At 36.6% G+C, this 17,604-nt stretch overlaps 4 protein-coding genes and 1 long non-coding RNA gene across 5 annotated transcripts; 4 read left to right on the top strand and 1 right to left on the bottom strand.

Annotated features, from left to right (window-relative positions):
• The first annotated feature begins 3,610 nt into the window (after positions 1-3,610).
• On the top strand, positions 3,611-5,429 carry LOC135937461 (uncharacterized). The gene is made up of 11 exons (XM_065480614.1): positions 3,611-3,631; positions 3,782-3,815; positions 3,871-3,935; positions 3,991-4,093; positions 4,142-4,377; positions 4,431-4,496; positions 4,555-4,603; positions 4,665-4,741; positions 4,892-4,988; positions 5,046-5,281; positions 5,343-5,429. The coding sequence occupies exons 1-11, from the start codon at positions 3,611-3,613 to the stop codon at positions 5,427-5,429; spliced, it is 1,071 nt and encodes a 356-aa protein (XP_065336686.1).
• A 432-nt stretch (positions 5,430-5,861) lies between these two features.
• Positions 5,862-6,956, top strand: LOC135937460 (uncharacterized). Its single transcript, XM_065480612.1, has 6 exons — positions 5,862-5,980; positions 6,041-6,147; positions 6,197-6,265; positions 6,320-6,356; positions 6,414-6,499; positions 6,846-6,956. The coding sequence occupies exons 1-6, from the start codon at positions 5,872-5,874 to the stop codon at positions 6,954-6,956; spliced, it is 519 nt and encodes a 172-aa protein (XP_065336684.1). The 5' UTR covers positions 5,862-5,871.
• A 1,458-nt stretch (positions 6,957-8,414) lies between these two features.
• On the top strand, positions 8,415-9,970 carry LOC135937966 (uncharacterized). Its single transcript, XR_010574584.1, has 5 exons — positions 8,415-8,533; positions 8,650-8,717; positions 8,769-8,823; positions 8,949-9,395; positions 9,651-9,970. It is a non-coding gene; the product is annotated as an uncharacterized LOC135937966 (long non-coding RNA).
• A 103-nt stretch (positions 9,971-10,073) lies between these two features.
• Positions 10,074-13,961, top strand: LOC135936387 (uncharacterized). Its single transcript, XM_065479181.1, has 18 exons — positions 10,074-10,158; positions 10,211-10,275; positions 10,331-10,433; positions 10,481-10,716; positions 10,770-10,835; positions 10,894-10,942; positions 10,989-11,065; positions 11,197-11,293; positions 11,350-11,585; positions 11,647-11,713; positions 12,039-12,124; positions 12,176-12,299; positions 12,353-12,459; positions 12,509-12,577; positions 12,632-12,668; positions 12,726-12,811; positions 12,863-12,965; positions 13,171-13,961. The coding sequence occupies exons 3-18, from the start codon at positions 10,373-10,375 to the stop codon at positions 13,395-13,397; spliced, it is 1,728 nt and encodes a 575-aa protein (XP_065335253.1). The 5' UTR covers positions 10,074-10,158; positions 10,211-10,275; positions 10,331-10,372; the 3' UTR covers positions 13,398-13,961.
• An 840-nt stretch (positions 13,962-14,801) lies between these two features.
• LOC135937459 (uncharacterized) lies at positions 14,802-17,170 on the bottom strand. The gene is made up of 15 exons (XM_065480611.1): positions 17,033-17,170; positions 16,943-16,978; positions 16,858-16,891; positions 16,713-16,777; positions 16,553-16,655; positions 16,264-16,499; positions 16,147-16,212; positions 16,047-16,095; positions 15,917-15,993; positions 15,763-15,859; positions 15,478-15,713; positions 15,365-15,431; positions 15,228-15,313; positions 15,057-15,177; positions 14,802-15,001 (listed from the first exon to the last, which is right to left on the bottom strand). Exons 1-15 carry the CDS (start codon positions 17,168-17,170, stop codon positions 14,889-14,891), a joined length of 1,524 nt encoding a protein of 507 aa, XP_065336683.1. The 3' UTR covers positions 14,802-14,888.
• Positions 17,171-17,604: the final 434 nt, after the last annotated feature.

The raw sequence follows: 17,604 nt of genomic DNA, 5'->3' as shown, positions 1-17,604 counted from the left end.
TGCTTTTAAATTCAATGAAAATCACCTCGTGTAATTATTTTTGGAAATTTTAGCACTATAATTTTTAAGTTTAAACAAATAAGATGGTTTGAACCTTAAAATAGGATTTAAAGTCTGGCTCAAAATCAACACAAGTCGATCGTCATTTACGTGATTCTTTTGTGGATTTTGCAGTAAGGTGAAAGCTCATTTCAAGTATAATCTTCGTGAATATCAAGTGAAGAAAATTCATAATACGTACGATTAAACGGAGGAAATTCTTTTTTTTTTGCTCTTTTTATCCCTGCCCGAGGACCGGAGGACCGGGAAGGGCGCGCACTGCACTAGCACGAATGCTGAAACCCGGGTCCCAATAACACCGCGAACGGATAACATGGGCGCACCGGGCCGCACAGGGACCCAGCCCACTCAAGAGCCACTTGCCTCCGCACCGAGGACTGCATTGAAACGCTAGACATTCGTCCCGTGAAGCCAAATCACGCATGCTGGAAAGGTGCAAAGCAGCAAGTAGCGAGTCGCCTCCCAGCCCGTTGAGCAATTTGAGCATTTCGAGTCACTAAACTAACCACTTTTTGCCATGTTCGACATTGGGTAGCCAGTATTAGATCTCCGAACTGCTCAAATACCTCTCATTGCTTTGACACCCCTGAGAATGCCTTAACAATGCGAGCCAACGGGCTGGTCCTTGTTTATTGTCCTTGTTTATTCTGCCTTTTCATAGATACATACAATAATTGGAAATAAAACCACATAACGTTTTTGGGCAGAAATTTGCTGATAAGTTGTGAGGTTAAATTATAATTCCACATTTCATTTGTGTATGAGCTAGAAGTACTTTTGAATACGGTTTACGTGACTGCTACTGTCTAACTTGATTCTTTATAAACTAAAAACTGTTTTTCTTTACTTTCCATTTAGTCACGGTTCTTGGATAGATATGGATGTTACACTTTTAAGCGACCAAATCTTCGTGACTGTATATTTGACTGATTAACGCAAATGCAACTATTGGCAAGGACTTACTGTAAGAAATATATTTCTTGTAAATCTGTTGTATTTGAACGATCTTTTCAACTGGATTGTGGATTATTGTTTCCGCATAAATTAACAAAAAGGAGATTTTAAACGAGGCAAAAGACCCTGGGCCTCCGCCATGCATTGCCAACAGCGAAAGTGAATATTGACTGGTAGGTTTGCAACCTGCTCTGAAAGTCTGCTCTGCGGCACAGTTTCCTATTCACGTGAAAGGCGTTTGTTCGCAGAGTGATAATATTGTTTTTAAATTTTAGTTTTAAAAAGTACTTGTTGTGCTAAGGGATAAAATCAATACAACAGCGTTCAATCATGATGCACATAAAAAAATAGATTTTATAGCAAGAGGATATTACAGAATATCAACCTTAATCAGTCAAGAACACAACTGCGAAAAGGATTTTACTCTATTCAAGCAATTTTAATGTGGTTTATTTTTTTGCGATAAAATGACAAAATGTTTGTATAAAATAAAATCCCCACGATATTTAGGAGAGGGCCAAAACAACGAAGGACCGTAGTTTGGCGTCAGAATTGATGAGTTGATAGGAAGTTGTCAGTGAAAACAAAACTAACAAAAGGCTCTGCAGCCCGGTTTCGAGCGGAGAAATTTAAGTGTACCTATTTTCGTTTTACGTAATTGGGACCACTCATGAGAAGAAAAACCATTATGGTGATACTTTTTGTAGCATTTAAAATTTAGCACTTTCGTTGCATGAATATTTTTGCTAAAACCGATTACTCCTTTAATTTAAATTCATTTCTAGAGAATCTTTACAATTTGTTATCCTTCCAAAAACCAATAGTCTGTGTGGAAACTCGACCAAATCTGATTGAAAAAAAAAATTAGGAGATTTTAAAAACATGGTTCCAAGAACTTTATCAAGCAGCATATGGGTCGCTTTTCAACAACAAATGCTTCCCACGGTATGTGCAAAATCCAAACATTTCCTGTTACTACGTACAGTTTGTAAATAATACAAAACAAAATGGTTGAACTACATTGACGTCGGTGAGTGAAACAGGAAGACGATGGTGCTAGATTTTTCTGCGCTACACGAAACCTAGCAGATGAATAATATGTGATGCCTTGACTGCAACATTCGACTTGCTGATCTACTCAAAAAGGGAAGGTAGGAAGTTTGCTTTTCAAAACTTGTTACAAAATTTACACCTGATGAAAAATATTTACAAATCATGTCAATATCAACCTGAACCCATCGTTGTCAATTAAATAATGTTAAAGTGTTAAAAATATTCAAATGAAAAATTCACAGCGTGTCGGACAAAAATGGCTGCCCTTTTTTCAAAAAACGTTACTCTTCTCGTTTTGGTGCTCTTTTCGGTACGAATCAATCAAAATTTCAAAATGGAATTACCCTTTTAATTCTGTCAGCTTATGATTTACATCGATGGAAAAGGCAGGAAAAATACGAGGAAAGGTTCATCCAGTGAGTGTAAAATGTTAAAATATGTATTGTGATTTTATAAAATAATTTTGTTTAATTGTAATGTCTGCTTCCATTAGTGAAGAAAAATTTTATAAATATATTGAAATGCTAAATATATATTTTTTTTTCAGAAAAAATATCTCGGCAATACATAATCAAATGCTGTGGCAAAAATTCCTGCATAAACCAAGTGTCCAAGAAAAAGTCTACAAAATTTAACATAACACTTAGTCCAACATCAAATTTACTCTCAACTACAAACAGCGACAAACACGGTCTGATTGATGAGAACAGAGATCGATCTAAAAATTCTTTTCCCTCGGAAGAAATCACCACTCCTGAAATACCGGGTTTGACACAAATCGAAACAGGAGGGTCGAAATTGCATGGCCCTGAACCATTGACAAATGATGGTTTCGATTCCTCTGGCCAGATAACGAGTGATCCAGATTCTTCAAGCCAGATTTCCAATACAGCTGATTTTTCTACTCGGCTATTTATTGAATCTGCTGAGACATCAGCTGATCTCTCAACTAAGTCGTTCAATTCATTATCAAATTCCTCAACCGTATTAAAAGGTAAAATAAAAATAAATAATTGAATTGTAATATAGGGTTGGGGATTTAAGAAGGATGAAAAAAAAATTTCAAATGGTTTAGGAGCCAATTTTTACTATTTTTTGCACAACTTCAAAAATTGCTCTCCGAAAAATCTTCTTTTTAATTATCTCGGTGTGAAGGTAAGTTATTAAGATGCGCCGATTTAGATTTAAACCATCAACTCATCATCATCTAACAAAACTAAATACTTGAAAAATTTCAGCAACTACAAAATTTGATAATGAGTCATCCATTTCTACGCAAGCAACTCCTTCAATTGCACAAACCACCACCACAGGGCCGACTCAAACAGAGCTAACAACCGGTTGGAAAAATGGCTCTAATTCGACAACTTCAAGCGAGAATTCGAGTACAATCGCACCAATTGAGTCAACAACGGACGTGCAAGACAATTTGGATAATTCTACAATTTCAAATGAATCCGTGAGTGATATTGCCACTTTCCCTGATGAGCCGACGGAAGAAACAACTCCAAAAAAGACAGAAGCTCCCATCACGGAGCCACCAATGGAACTACTACAGGGAGAAGTAAGTAGCCTTAAGAAATACTCTTTGTGCCTTTAAATATTAACATATTTTATGAAGTTTGGAGAAGCGTATCCGTGGAACTGCGTCAAGAATGCAAATATGAATTAAACAATCTAGTCAACTGTTTTTTACTAATTTTTGATACTTTAGCAATCGTTATTTGGTGCTGACGGAAGTCTTATCGGTATTATTACTAAATTTATATATACTTAAAATAAATAAGCAAGGGAAAATTTTAGATTATGAAGAGTACGGTGGATGGGAAGAGGCATGCGGATCACTATACTTCTTCGGAAATGAATTAGTATGAAAATCTTATTTAAATCGTTCTGTATATTTTAGCATCTCGATATTTCTAGATGAACTTCAAACAAAATTTCGACTTTTGCTGCAGCATTGGCATGTTGCCTTTGATGGTAGAAAACGATTGGAAGCGTTCTTGTCTCAGCAAATTTATTGACGGTATAAATAAACTTATTTTGATTCTTTTTATTTTAATTTCTAGTATAGGCCCGAATTGGAAGTACAACGTTCGCTTCTGGTCGACTGGAAAACGAATGGACCCAACCACATTCGTGTGGTACGACAAGCGAACCACGTTCAAAACTAACTACTGGCGTTACGCACAACCAAGCAACACAAACGGAACTGAGGACTGCGTCATGATCAATATTCTGATGTTTAACGAAACAGTTGTGCAACTAGACGATCGGAATTGCGAGCGCGTGACGCCCAACTCGTGTGTTGTATGACGCATTGCTGATTTTGATGGCGAGAGAAATGAAATTTATTTCCAAAGGGCCCAACAACGCCGAAACCAAAGTGTAGCTTTCCAGAATGTCCCTACATGAATTGCACAATTCACGTAACTCGGAGAATTCTTTATATAAAAATCATACTGTTAACTGCTTTTAATTTTAAAGCCTTCTTTCCACACTATTCTACCTGATGGAGCCACTTCTTACCTGACGAGTATGAATGATCATAGGGATTTTTAAAATGTAAAAATCTAATAAAATGTAAAAAAAAACAGCTCCAAATGATCACGGAGTGTGGGTGGACATTGATTACCGGACTTTCATGCTAAGCAAAGACTCCGATATCAGAACGGTTCGGTTTTTCACACTCAATATCTTTAATATCAATCTACATTGAATTTTGTTAACTTTATAATTTCACACAATACAATCTCATTAGATTATATTTATTATATTTTAACTTATAAAATTACAATTTTTCGTTTGAAATGATTAAATTCAGTTTGACGAAGCACTGGCCGCATGCTGTGCGCTGGATTTGACGCTGCTGAGTCTGCACCAAGGCTACAAATTCAACTTTCTCGCTAGGGCTTTCAAAAGTATCAAACTCTGTCAAATGAAGAGAACACCTCTGCATTGAAACATTATATTTTTAGACCTTTCTATTGCAACTGGGAAATTTTGGACGGCCGGTTCGGACGCCGGCTGTGAAGGCACCTACGGCTTCTGCTCGACGAACCGAACCATCAACTGGAACGAAAGTTTTTGGATGCAAAATCAGCCTGACGATACCGGTCCGAGTAACCAAGACTGCCTAGCGGTCAATGCTTTCAACAAACAAGCTCTGCTCAGCGACGAACCTTGCACTGCAAAGCTCAGATACATTTGTGAGGTGTGATTTCTTTAGGATTTGCTAGTCAGTTAGATGGTAAGTAAATAATTTGGCATTGCAGGGTAGAACTTCAAACAAGGTGAAGGCTCACGAGTTGGAGTGTATTGCGGCTTATAATATAACACCAAGTATGGTTTTTTATCTTTAAACTTATTCTTAAAAGTATAGTTAAAAAATCCATTGTAGCTTGGGAACATTTTTAGCGCGGGCCCTTTTTTAATTAAGAAAAACTCTACCCTGTGTGGAAAATTAGCTAACTGTCTTGAATCAACTTTTCACACAGGGTAGTGCCATTAATTTTTTTCGTAATTGTAAAGAGTGTGTATATGTTTTTTATTATAGTTTTAATATTATTGATTGCGAGCCTAATATTTTCCCTGGTATAATATGAAAATACGCATACATAAATTAATAACCTATGATTTAAGCTGAACTTGCGACGGTTTGGACAAGCATCAATCCCAGTCCCCGAATGAAGTGCTTCATGAAATGCTATAGTGAAAATACCAACTTGGTAGCAACGAAAATAAATTATTTTAATTAACTTACTTAAAATTTTTTGCATTTTCTTTTAGTTTGCTAATGGCAAGATGAATGAACCAAGAATTTATTCCAACATTTGGGCAACTTCTCAAGATAGCGAGGCGACTTTGACGCAAAATTACGGAACAGCAAGTGCTTGCAAAGCGCAAAGCAGAAGTAAACTCAATTTATATCAAAGTATTTTAAATTATAACGACTATAATATAAATTAATTAGCCGTGAGAGACATGTGTGAAAGAGCATCAGGACTGCTTGGATGCGGATTGGTAAAGGCGCCGACTGCAACTATGAAACTTGTGGCTGCAATCGAACCAACCATCACTGTGTGATTTATTTTATGAACTAAAATTTTGGTTATAAAACGTTTTTTAGGAGAAAAAATCATGGCTGCCGCCAACAATCACTTCACTCTGTCCTAACAAACACCGATGTGTCATAAATGTAAATTGCTAAAAAATAAATCTCATTACTCAGTCTTATCCAAAAAAATTTCAGCCTGATTGGCAAAATGCTATTTTTGCTGCTGCTAGTGGTTGGAAACTGAATTTAAGTTATTTCAATTTTTTCATTTTGGTAAAATCACCAACAGGTTCCACGGTTACGGTGGACGGAATCATTGGAACAGTTACGGTTGCATGCGGAAAAAGATTTTTCACTGGACTCTGGCCCGTGCCGGTAGGACTCACTGAAAAGGAAATTATTTCATTTAATTCCGTTAATAAAGGGATCTGTCTCGGAGCTGATGTCTGCATGTTGCGCGCTTGGCATGCGCTTGCTGACAATTGACACAAAAGCCAAAGCTGACTGCTTGTTTAGTAACAAATTACGTGAGTCTCAATCATTATTTATTAGATGACAACTCCTAATGTTGTGTTCCATACTGTACAATTCAATTTTTAAATGAGGAAAATTAACCTTTGTTTCTTTAAATACCTACAATTATGAAAGTTTAAAGTAACATCAGTCTTGGTTCTGAAAAAAAAAGATTTATTCTATAATGAATTTTAATTTTGTAACTCAGAGGGAACTGCTTCACCAAACTTTTATTACTCCACGGCGGCTGTTAGGCTACCAGGCCTTTCCACCAAAAACTGCTTCTCTGACCTCCCATTCGGCTATGCAAGTTGGATGACTTTTGACGCTTCACTCGTTACCACCAGCCAGTCATGTGCAACAGTGAATTTTGCATATAAACTGGGCAGGTACATGACGGGTGCAAGAAAAATATTCGCATGTGAATCAATTTGATTTTAGTTAAAGAGGAGCCAACAATTAAGACAAAATTTTGAATTCTTGAATATAAATTAATTCATTGAAGATATTGTTTGTGAAATTTAGCAGTAGATTATCTCTACGATGTGCAATACATAATGAAATCAGGATCGAGAAACGGTTCAATTTAAGAATATGCCGGAAAACTCGAGAATTTAAATGTTTTTTATGTGATTTTGTTTCGCTTCATTTGCGATCTATTACAATGGTGTGAGAATTACGAGGTAAATTAGTCTTCTTTCGAAATAAAACACGATTGTCAAAGAGACAGCGTTCGCCGCTTGGTTAGCATGCAACTTTTGAGCTGAGTTTATTTAAAATATAAACGGCTAGCTGGAAAATTTAAAAGGTTTTTTATATTTAAATTTGAATTTTAGGTAAAATTCAGAACAATTTTTTAAAAATTTCTGTAAAGCTTTACTTTATTTTCTCTCAACATTTTTACCCAAGCATATTACAGTGTGATTTAATAATTTTGGCTTGTGTATCTGTAAATGTTTTTGTTTCCTTGGTGATTTGATGTGATAAAATAAAAATTAAACAGTTAAAATGTTCGGTCTCTTAGTGAAACAATTAGTGGCTCTTTTACTGATTTTGTAAAAATTCCTATTTTTTGTTATCCATCATGAGAATTTTTTATCTTCCATAAAAATGCATTTGTTTGGAAAAAACGCTCAAAATAGTTTTTTGCACTGCGTAGGGGTTTTTCCGAAAAAATGCGGTTTTGCAATCTCTGATGGTTGCGAGTTACATAAGGTTGCAAGTAACACGAAAAACATCGTTTTTTAGGACAGTCGACTTATTGAGTATGAACGGTGTATGAACTATACTTGAGAAAAAATTTCCGTGAAATAGAGAACGACGCGAAATTTTTTAACTCTAGGGCACGTGAAATGAAAAAATGATAAAGATTAAAATTGTGTATGGGTGGCTGGCTGGCGCGGCTGAGCCGATAAAAAAGGTCGGCGGCTCGAGAAAAGGATCGGCTGAGTGAGTCCACTGGCTCGGCGCGGCTGGCTCAGATGTCTACTCATGAACCATTCTTCCTGTCCATAATTCTTGACGACAGCTCCTAATTCAAGATGACGCACTGGAAAGCTTTTACATCATATGTCTCAACTTTATTTGCCACGGGTTTCTACTTCACGACAAAATTGGGATATATTATGTAGTATGTAGTATATCGATCTAAAATAAGAAGGTAGCACTGTGTATGTGCGACATTTTTTCGTTTTTCAATTGGCTCTAGGGGGCGCAGTGCTCTTTGTGGTCGGATACTAGCGCTGGCCGGAAATACCAGCAGACACCATAGTAACTGAAACAGGAAGACGATCCGACAGTACTAGATTTTTCTGCGCCACACTAAACCTAGCAGATAAATCATATGCGATGATGTGACTGCAACGTTTGACTTGCTGATCTACTCAATAGGAGAAGGTGAGTATTTAGGTTTTTTTGGAAACTTGTTAGAAATTTTACCAGTTAAACCTAAACCCATCGTTGTGAATTAAAAATATTTAAGTGATTAAAATATCCAATTGACAAATTCACAGCGTGTCGGACCAAAATGTCTGCCCTTTTTTCAAAAAACATTACTATTCTCGTTTTGGTGCTTCTTTCGGTACGAATCGATCAAAATTTCAAAATGGTATTACATTTTAATTTCTATCAGCTAATGATTTACATCGACGGAAAAGGCAAGAAAGATACGAGGAAAAGTTCATCCAGTGGGTGTTAAATGTTAATATATGTATTGTGATTTTTTAAAATAATTTTGTTTAATTGCAATGTCTGCTTCCATTAGTGAAGAACAATTTTATAAATATATTGAAATGCTAAATATATTTTTCAGATAAAATGTCCCGGCGATACATAATTAAATGCTGTGGCAAAAATTCCTGCATAAACCAAGTGTCCAAGAAAAAGTCTACAAAATTTAACATAACACTTAGTCCAACATCAAATTTACTCTCAACTACAAACAGCGACAAACACGGTCTGATTGATGAGAACAGAGATCGATCTAAAAATTCTTATCCCTCGGAAGAAATCACCACTCCAGAAATAAAGGGTTTGACACAAATCGAACCAGGAGGATCGGAAATGCATGGCCCTGACGCGTTGTCAAATGATGGTTTCGGATCCTCTGGCCAGATAACGAGTGATCCAGATTCGTCAAGCCAGATATCCAGCAGAGCTGATTTTTCTACTCGGCTACTGAGTAAATATCCTGAGACATCGGCTGATCTCTCAACACAGTCCTTCAATTCTGTACCAAATACTTCAACAGAATTAAAAAGTAAAATAAAAATGAATAATTGAATTGTAATATAGGGTTGGGGATTTAAGAAGGATGCAAACAAATTTTCAAATGGTTTTGGAGCCAATTCTGAAGATTTTTTGCACAGTTTAAAAAAAAATGCTACACACTTGAAAAATCTTTTATTTATTTTGGGTAAAGTTTAAAATTGCTTTAGTAAGAAACTGCTACGTTTTGTTAAAACCATCAACTCATCACCATCTAACAAAACTAAATATTTTTAAAAAATTTCAGCTACCACAAAATTTGCTAATGAGCCATCCAATTTTACGCAAGCAACTCCTTCAATTGCACAAACCACCACCACAGGGCCGACTCAAACAGAGCTATCTACAGGTTGGAAAAATGTCACTAGTTCCACAACATCAAGAAAGAATTCGAGTACAATCGCACAAATTGACTCAACAACGGACGCGCAAGACAGTTTGGATAATTCTGCAATTTCAAATGAATCCGTCAGTGATATGGCCACTTTCCCTGATGAGCCGACAGAAGTAACAACTCCAGAAACGACAGAAGCTCCCACCACGGAGCCACCAATGGAACTACTACAGGGAGAAGTAAGTATTCTTAAAAAATACTTTTTGTTCATTTAAATATTTTCACACTTTATGAAGTTTGGAGAGGCGTATCCGTGGAACTGCGTCAAGAATGCAAATATTAATTAAACATTCTAGTTGACTGATTTTCTAATTTCTGATACTTTAGCAATCATTATTTGGTGTTGACGGAAGTCTTATCGGTACGCAAACTGAAAATTTGCTTGAAATAAACAAGCTATGGAAAATTTTAAGATTATGAAGAGTACGGTGGATGGGAAGAGGCATGCGGATCACTATACTTCTTCGGAAATGAATTAGTATGAAAATCTTATTCAAATCCTGCTGTATATTTTAGCATCTCGATATTTCTAGGTGAACTTCAAACAAAATTTCGACTTTTGCTGCAGCATTGGCATGTTGCCTTTGATGGTAGAAAACAACTGGAAGCGTTCTTGTCTCAGCAAATTTATTGACGGTATAGCTAAACTTATTTTGATTATTTTATTTTAATTTCTAGTATAGGCCCGAATTGGAAGTACAACGTTCGCTTCTGGTCGACTGGAAAACGAATGGACCCAACCACATTCGCGTGGTACGACAAGCGAGCCACGTTCAAAACTAACTACTGGCGGTACGCGCAACCAAGCAACACAAACGGGACAGAGGACTGCGTCATGATCAACATTCTGATGTTTAACAAAACAATTGTGCAACTAGACGATCGGAATTGCGAGCGCTTGACGCCCAACTCGTGTGTTGTATGACGCATTGCTGATTTTCATGACAAGAGAAATGAAATATATTTCGAAAGGGCCCAACAACGCCAAAGCCAAAGTGTAGCTTTCCAGAATGTCCTTTCATGAATTGCACAATCCATGTAACTCTAGATGATATTTCATTTTTATATTCAATACTAACTGCTTTTAATTTGAAAGCCTCCTTTCCACACTATTCTACCCGATAGAGGAACTTCTTACCTGACTAGTATGAATTAATAAAATGTAAAAATCTAATAAAATATAAAAAACAGCACCAAATGATCATGGAGTGTGGGTGGATATTGATTACCGGACTTTCATGCTAAGCAAAGACACGGACATTAGAACGGTTCGATTTTTTAACACTCAATATCTGTAAGATCGTTAATTGCCACTATTAAATCAACATTTAATTCTATTATCATTACAATTTCACACCAAACAATCTAATGAGATTATCTTTTGGTTGAGTAATTTTAGTTTGACGAAGCACTGGCCGCATGCTGTGCGCTGGATTTGACACTGCTGAGTCTGCACCAAGGCTACAAATTCAACTTTCTCGCCAGGGCTTTCAAAAGTATCAAATTCTGTCAAATGAAGAGACCATTTCTGCATTAAAAAATATATTTTCAGACCTTTCTGTTGCAACTGGGAAATTTTGGACGGCCGGTTCGGACGCCGGCTGTGAAGGCACCTACGGCTTCTGCTCGACGAACCGAACCATCAACTGGAACGAAAGTTTTTGGATGCCAAATCAGCCTGACGATACTGGTCCGAGCAACCAAGACTGCCTAGCGGTCAATGCTTTCAACAAACAAGCTCTGCTCAGTGACGAACCTTGCACTACAAAGCTCAGATACATTTGCGAGGTGCGATTTCTTTATGATTTGCTAGTCTGTTAGATGGTAAGTAAATAATTTGACATTGCAGGGCAGAACTTCAAACAAGGTGAAGGCTCACGAGTTAGAATGCGTTGCTGCTTATAATATTACACCAAGTATGCTTTTTTATCTGTTAACTTAGATTTTTATCTTGTTAAAAGTAAAAAAATTAAAATCCAATGAGGCGTGTTGGAATTTTTAGCGCAAGTTTTGGCACTTCTTAATATTTTTGAAGAAACTCTGAACCCTGTGTTGAAAATTAGCTAACTTTTAAGAATTAACTTTTCATACAAAGTATAGAGCCATTCAGTTATTCTTACATATAAATATTATACCTTTAGGTGTAAAACCAATGTCTTTGTATTTTAAATATTATTGAATGGTAGCCCATATTTTCACTGGTGTTATATGAAAATATTTAAAATATCTTTTGCCTTTAAGCTGAACTGGCTACGGTTTGGACAAGCACCAATCCCAGCCCCCGAATGAAGTGCTTCATGAAATGCTACAGTGAAAATACCAACTTGGTAGTAACGAAAATAGATCATTTTAATTAACTTAATTAGAAAACGTTTTAGTTTGCTAATGGCAGGATGAATGAGCCAAGAATTTATTCCAACATTTGGGCAACTTCTCAAGATAGCGAGGCGACTTTGACGCAAAATTACGGAACAGCAAGTGTTTGCAAAGCGCAAAGCAGAAGTAAACTCAATTTATTTCAAAGTATAATAACGACTATAATTTAAATTAATTAGCCGTGAGAGACATGTGTGAAAGAGCATCAGGACTGCTTGGATGCGGATTGGTAAAGGCGCCGACTGCAACTATGAAACTTGTGGCTGCAATCGAACCAACCATCACTGTTTGATTTATGTTATGAATTAAAATTTTGGGTAAAAAACTTTTTTTAGGAGAAGAAATCGTGGCTGCCACCAACAACCACTTCACTCTGTCCAAACAAACACCGATGTGTCATAAATGTAAATTGCTAAAAAATAAATCTCATTACTCAGTCCTATCTAAAAAAATTTCAGCCTGATTGGCAAAATGCTATTTTTGCTGCTGCTAGTGGTTGGAAACTGAATTTTATGTTTTGTAACTTTTTTATTTTGGTAAAATCACCAACAGGTTCCACGATTACGATGGACGGAATCACTGGAACAGTTACGGTTGCATGCGGAAAAAGATTTTTCACTGGACTCTGGTTCGTGCCGGTACGATTCACTTTAAAAAGGAAATTATTTCATTTAATTCCGTTAATAAAGGGATCTGTCTCGGAGCTGATGTCTGCATGTTGCGCGCTTGGCATGCGTTTGCTGACAATTGACTCAAAAGCCAAAGTTGACTGCATGTTTAAAAGCAAATTACGTGAGTCACAATCATTATTGATCTAAAAACAGCTAATGTTTTTCCATGCTGTACAATTCAATTTTTAAAGGAGGAAAATTAACCTTTGTTTCTTTAAATATCTACAATTATGAAAGTTTTAAGTAACATCAGTTTTGGCTCTGAAAAAAGTTTTAGAAAGTAAATGACAGATTTATTTTATAATGAGTTAATATTTTTAACGCAGAGGGAACTGCTTTACCAAGCTATTATTACTCTACGGCGGCTGTTAGGCTGCCAGGACTTTCCACCAAAAACTGCTTCTCTGACGTTCCATTCGGTTACGCAAGTTGGATGACTTTTGACGCTTCACTCGCTACCACCAGCCAGTCATGTGCAGTAGTGAATTTTGCATCTAAACTTGGCAAGTATGCGACGAACGCCAGAAAACTATTAGCATGTGAATCAATTTGATTTCTATAATCAAAGGAGATCTTTCCAAGCAGACGATTAAGGCATTTTGCATTGTCGACTATAAATTATTCATTGAGAACATATTTATTGTGTGAAATTTAATAACTACGATGGGTAATCAGGGTCAAGAAACGGTTAAAATTAAAAATTTGCCGGAAAATTCAAGAAATTTAACACTTTTGTTTGCTTGATTCGTGATCTATACAATGGGGTGTGAGAATATTAAGGTGAAATTCCCTTCTGGGAAAATGTATCATGATTTCCAATAAGGAGACGGTGTTCACCGCTTGATTAGTACGTGACCTTTGAGCTGATTTTCTTTAAAATATAAACGGAAAACTGGAAAATTTTAAGCGTTACTGATTAAATTTAATTGGGATTTTTTAATTAAGATCAAAACAATATTTTAAAAATTTATGTTACGCTTTACTTAAATTAGAGCAGTGCAACAACCAACCAATTTCTCTCAACATGATTTTCCGATCATTTTACTGTGTGTGCTACTATAATTTTGGCTTGTATCTGTAAATTTTTTAGTTTCCTTGGTGTTTTGGTGCAAATAAAAAAAATTGGTCGTAATTTATATGTGTGTGTTTATTAAGCCCGCTTCTATGGAAATGAAACCATTTAAAGCTGATTGTGCGAGTATTAGCTTTATAAAAACTTTGAAATCAAAATGCTTTTGCAATTATTGTTTAGCGTTAAAACGTTTCACAAATAATATGTTTAAACGAACCACCTACAGTGGTGGCGTATTTTTTGGAAAAATTGACAATGACAAATGGTCCTGTCGCGGTCGAAATGTTGTTTGTAATCCAGCTGTCCAAGCCAAATGGGACATCAGAGAAGCAGTTCTTCGCCTTTAGGGGTCTGTTCAAGATGGCGGCAATCACGTAGAACTTTTCCGGGTAGGTTGAGAGACCGAGGTCGACCTCTATTTATTTTTTGATCGGTAAAAACCGGTATAATTTAGAAGTGGAGTGAACTACGAATTTTCGCGGTGATCATGCAGTTCAGTTTTGTCTTTGTGTCAATGGTGGCGAGACGCAGTCCCCACTTTGCACACTCGGTCATTGCCTGCCCCAGGGTCGTCAGCGGAGGCTTGAAATTAATAAGCCATATCAAAAACAATAAAAGAAAGAAATGCAGTTACTGCTGTTTCAATTGAGAGAAGGAGAAACTTTTTCCCGCACGAAGTACTAACTACGAATCTGTAAGGGCGAATAGTTGCCCTTGCTGTTTGATACAAAACTCTTGAATTTTAAACGGAATGCAAATATTAATAGTGAATACTTGCTGAATATAAGTCAAAGAAAGTTCTGTAGTCTTCCTAAAATACGGCTTCAGTTTGGAGATAATAATTTTACTATTTTTTATACATTCATAATTTTATCATGCACGTTGGGACAAAGTGACTCTGAAACTGGTGGTAGCCATGACCTTTTATCCTGAGAGAATATTGAAAATCAATTGGTTAAACAAAATAGAGCTTTATACTGAAATAGTTGTTTCTACTACGTTGATCATCTTTACAGTGAGGGTTGGCGACTTTGTCTGACTGCAAGAGACAAAATTGGACACTCGATTGCAGCCGTACAATTTTCCTTAAAATAAAATTTTCGATTTAGGAAACTCGATAATTAAGCCATGTGAAATTACGACTGTCTTGTTTGCATTGGCCCATGGTGCCATAGTACTCCTTCATCGAGGAATCACTTCCAGCCGAAATGTAAGGCACAAATGGCAAAATCCGGGAGTCAACCATTTTGCCATTGGCGTACTAAGATATAACTATTAAACTTGTTCAAAAAAATTAAACAAATAATATACAAGGTTTGCATTCTCTCCGTAACAAGTCATGAAACACTTGAATTTTTCGCTACCATTCGGGCTGGCAAAAGCCATCGCAATTTCAGCTGTTCTCTGCTTTGTTAGAAGTAATTTTGAATTTTAAATCAGCTCTGTACCATCGGTAAGATTGGAAGCTGCAGCACATTCCAGCTCCAGAGCTTTCACGCGAGTTGATGCCCTGCCCTTTAAAATAATTGTATTTAATTGTTTAAAAACAAAAATCAATTACTTCGCAAATATATCTCAGTTTGAGGTCACAGTTGTCATTGCTCAGAGCCGCCGCGTAATTGCTCAACGCGTTTATTGCTAAGCAGTGTTCGTTTCCCTTCAAGTTGTCCGGTTGATTAGGCAGCCAGATTGTCTCATTCATCATCAATGTCCTGTTCGTGGAACAAAAGCCAAAAACGCCTTCGCAACCAACATCACTGCCTGACGTCCAAAATTTGCCAGATTTTATTGTAAGATCTAGTAAATTGACCATTTGATTCAATCTTTTACAATAAAAAGAAAACACTTTTAAAAGCAGCAGAAAGAAATCTGAATTTGTATCCTTGGTGGAGACTAAGCAGCTTGAAGTCGAGTGCACAACAGGCCTGATTAGCTTCTTCAAACTTTTTAAAGAAAATTGTACATTATTTTTATGATCTGGCTAAATTGGTGGTATTTACCGTCCGCACGTCACTTTCAAAGCTAAACATAAACGTCCTATGGTTGACTTCTATCCAAATTCCGTGATTTTTTGGCTCTGGAATTGATGTTTACGATTCTATAATATATTTATTAGATTAAATTACAAACCAGCTAGATATTGAGCTGGATTTTCAACCAGATTTGTGAAAAAAGTCTCCTAAAAACCATAAAATATTATGAGCTAATCTATTTCAATATTTGAATTCACATTTATCTTCCAATCTTTGTTTGCACACAATGGAAAAGAGCATTTTGGTGCCGGCGTAGTTGGTCCCTACAAATATTTTCTAAACATTTTTCTTCTTCAAGATATGTCAAGACTTACCACACAAGCCGAAACTGCCAGTTTGTCGCAGTGCCTATCTTCCAATTTTATTGAGTTTAAATCAAACTTGAAAATCCTCAGCATGACGCAGTTTTCAGTTCCATTGACGTTGTCAGGTTGTTTGGCTTTCCACAGAGTTGGGCTGAATGTGACGCGTTTGTCGTACCACGTAAAAGTTTTTCCGGTCAAACGTTTGCCTGTGCTCCAATACATGGAGCTGTGAGGCCATTTCACACCTAGAACCGCATACTGTAAAATGCTAATGAATAAAAATGGCTGAATTTTGAACCGCCAATGAAATCTTGCAGACAGGAACGTTTAAAATCATCTTCCACCGTCAACGGAAGCATGCCCAAACTGCAGCAAAAGTTGAAGTTTTCTTCCCAGCTTAACTTTTAATTTCAAAAGTGTTAAATTAAATTTTGAATTAAGGAATGCGCGTCACTTACAACTTGGCTTCCAAATAGATAGAGGCTCCCACAAGTTGTTTCCCAAGCTCCGTAATCTTCGGCTTCTAATAAATTGATATGGAGATATATATGTTATTAAATTTAGTTACTAAAATATTCAATTTTAATTATTAGTAATGTGTACCTATCAAATTGCCATCTGGATCAAAAAGGGAAACCTATATCATAAATTTCAAGATGACAATTTAAGAAAAATAATCAATCCATACATTTTTCTGGCACTCGTGTTCATAGGCAGCAGCAAACTGTTACGTATTTTTTCTTAACAAAAAATTATATTTTCGAAAATCTAACAATACCGGACCAATCAAAGGAACTGGAGAAGCATTATCCACCAATACTACGTCAGGCGGGTCTGTTTGAACAACAGCTTCTACAGACTCAACCGTTGTGCTGTTTTCCATCGCGTCAGAAACTTCGGTTTGAGGGGTGCTCATCGTTGACGTAATGGAGCTGCCCTGCTCAGTTAAGATTGGCGTACTTGTCGAAGGAATTTCTTGATTTTGCGTGCTTGCACTGGTCGAATCTGAGATATGTGAGATTTTTGTTGTACTCTGCTCCACAACAGAAGATGCAACGGAGGCTGTTGTGGAGAGAGGAACCGTCCTAGTCTCTGGAATTGGAGTAGAAAAAGTCTGATTGAAGGTAGCAAATGAATCAGTGGAGCTCGCCGTCGAGGCAATTGAGACAATTTCAAGAGAATTTGTTTCTATTAAATTTGTTGTTGGCTCATTGTCAGTTGAAGGAACCAGAGTCACTGTATCTGTTTCTGGGTGAAAGTCGGTGCTCTCATATTGTGAGCTTTTCTCCAAGCTGGTTGTTTTTTTCCTAAGGGATGAAATTTCCGTCTGAGCGTGAGGCGTCTTGCGCA

The sequence above is a fragment of the Cloeon dipterum genome, chromosome 2 (genome assembly GCF_949628265.1).
Source record: "Cloeon dipterum chromosome 2, ieCloDipt1.1, whole genome shotgun sequence".
Taxonomy (NCBI): Eukaryota; Metazoa; Arthropoda; class Insecta; order Ephemeroptera; family Baetidae; genus Cloeon; species Cloeon dipterum.
Note: the sequence above shows the minus strand (reverse complement) of the source record. Positions and strands in the feature narration are given on the sequence as shown.

Bases quoted from the DNA above. Each gene is read 5' to 3' on its own strand.
- LOC135937461 (XM_065480614.1), top strand. From the start codon at position 3,611: ATGGAACTACTACAGGGAGAA. The intron at 3,936-3,990 runs GTATGAAAATCT...CGATATTTCTAG, and splicing joins ACTTCTTCGGAAATGAATTA to ATGAACTTCAAACAAAATTT. The intron at 4,497-4,554 runs GTAACTCGGAGA...TTAATTTTAAAG, and splicing joins ACATGAATTGCACAATTCAC to CCTTCTTTCCACACTATTCT.
- LOC135937460 (XM_065480612.1), top strand. From the start codon at position 5,872: ATGAATGAACCAAGAATTTATTCCAACATTTGGGCAACTTCTCAAGAT. The intron at 5,981-6,040 runs GTAAACTCAATT...TAAATTAATTAG, and splicing joins TTGCAAAGCGCAAAGCAGAA to CCGTGAGAGACATGTGTGAA. The intron at 6,500-6,845 runs GTAGGACTCACT...TTTGTAACTCAG, and splicing joins CTGGACTCTGGCCCGTGCCG to AGGGAACTGCTTCACCAAAC.
- LOC135936387 (XM_065479181.1), top strand. From the start codon at position 10,373: ATGTTGCCTTTGATGGTAGAAAACAACTGGAAGCGTTCTTGTCTCAGC. The intron at 12,460-12,508 runs GTTTGATTTATG...AACTTTTTTTAG, and splicing joins CAATCGAACCAACCATCACT to GAGAAGAAATCGTGGCTGCC. The intron at 12,669-12,725 runs GTTGGAAACTGA...AATCACCAACAG, and splicing joins TATTTTTGCTGCTGCTAGTG to GTTCCACGATTACGATGGAC.
- LOC135937459 (XM_065480611.1), bottom strand. From the start codon at position 17,170: ATGAGCACCCCTCAAACCGAAGTTTCTGACGCGATGGAAAACAGCACA. The intron at 16,096-16,146 runs GTGAATTCAAAT...TATGGTTTTTAG, and splicing joins ACAAAGATTGGAAGATAAAT to GAGACTTTTTTCACAAATCT. The intron at 15,994-16,046 runs GTTTGTAATTTA...CATCAATTCCAG, and splicing joins TCCAGCTCAATATCTAGCTG to AGCCAAAAAATCACGGAATT.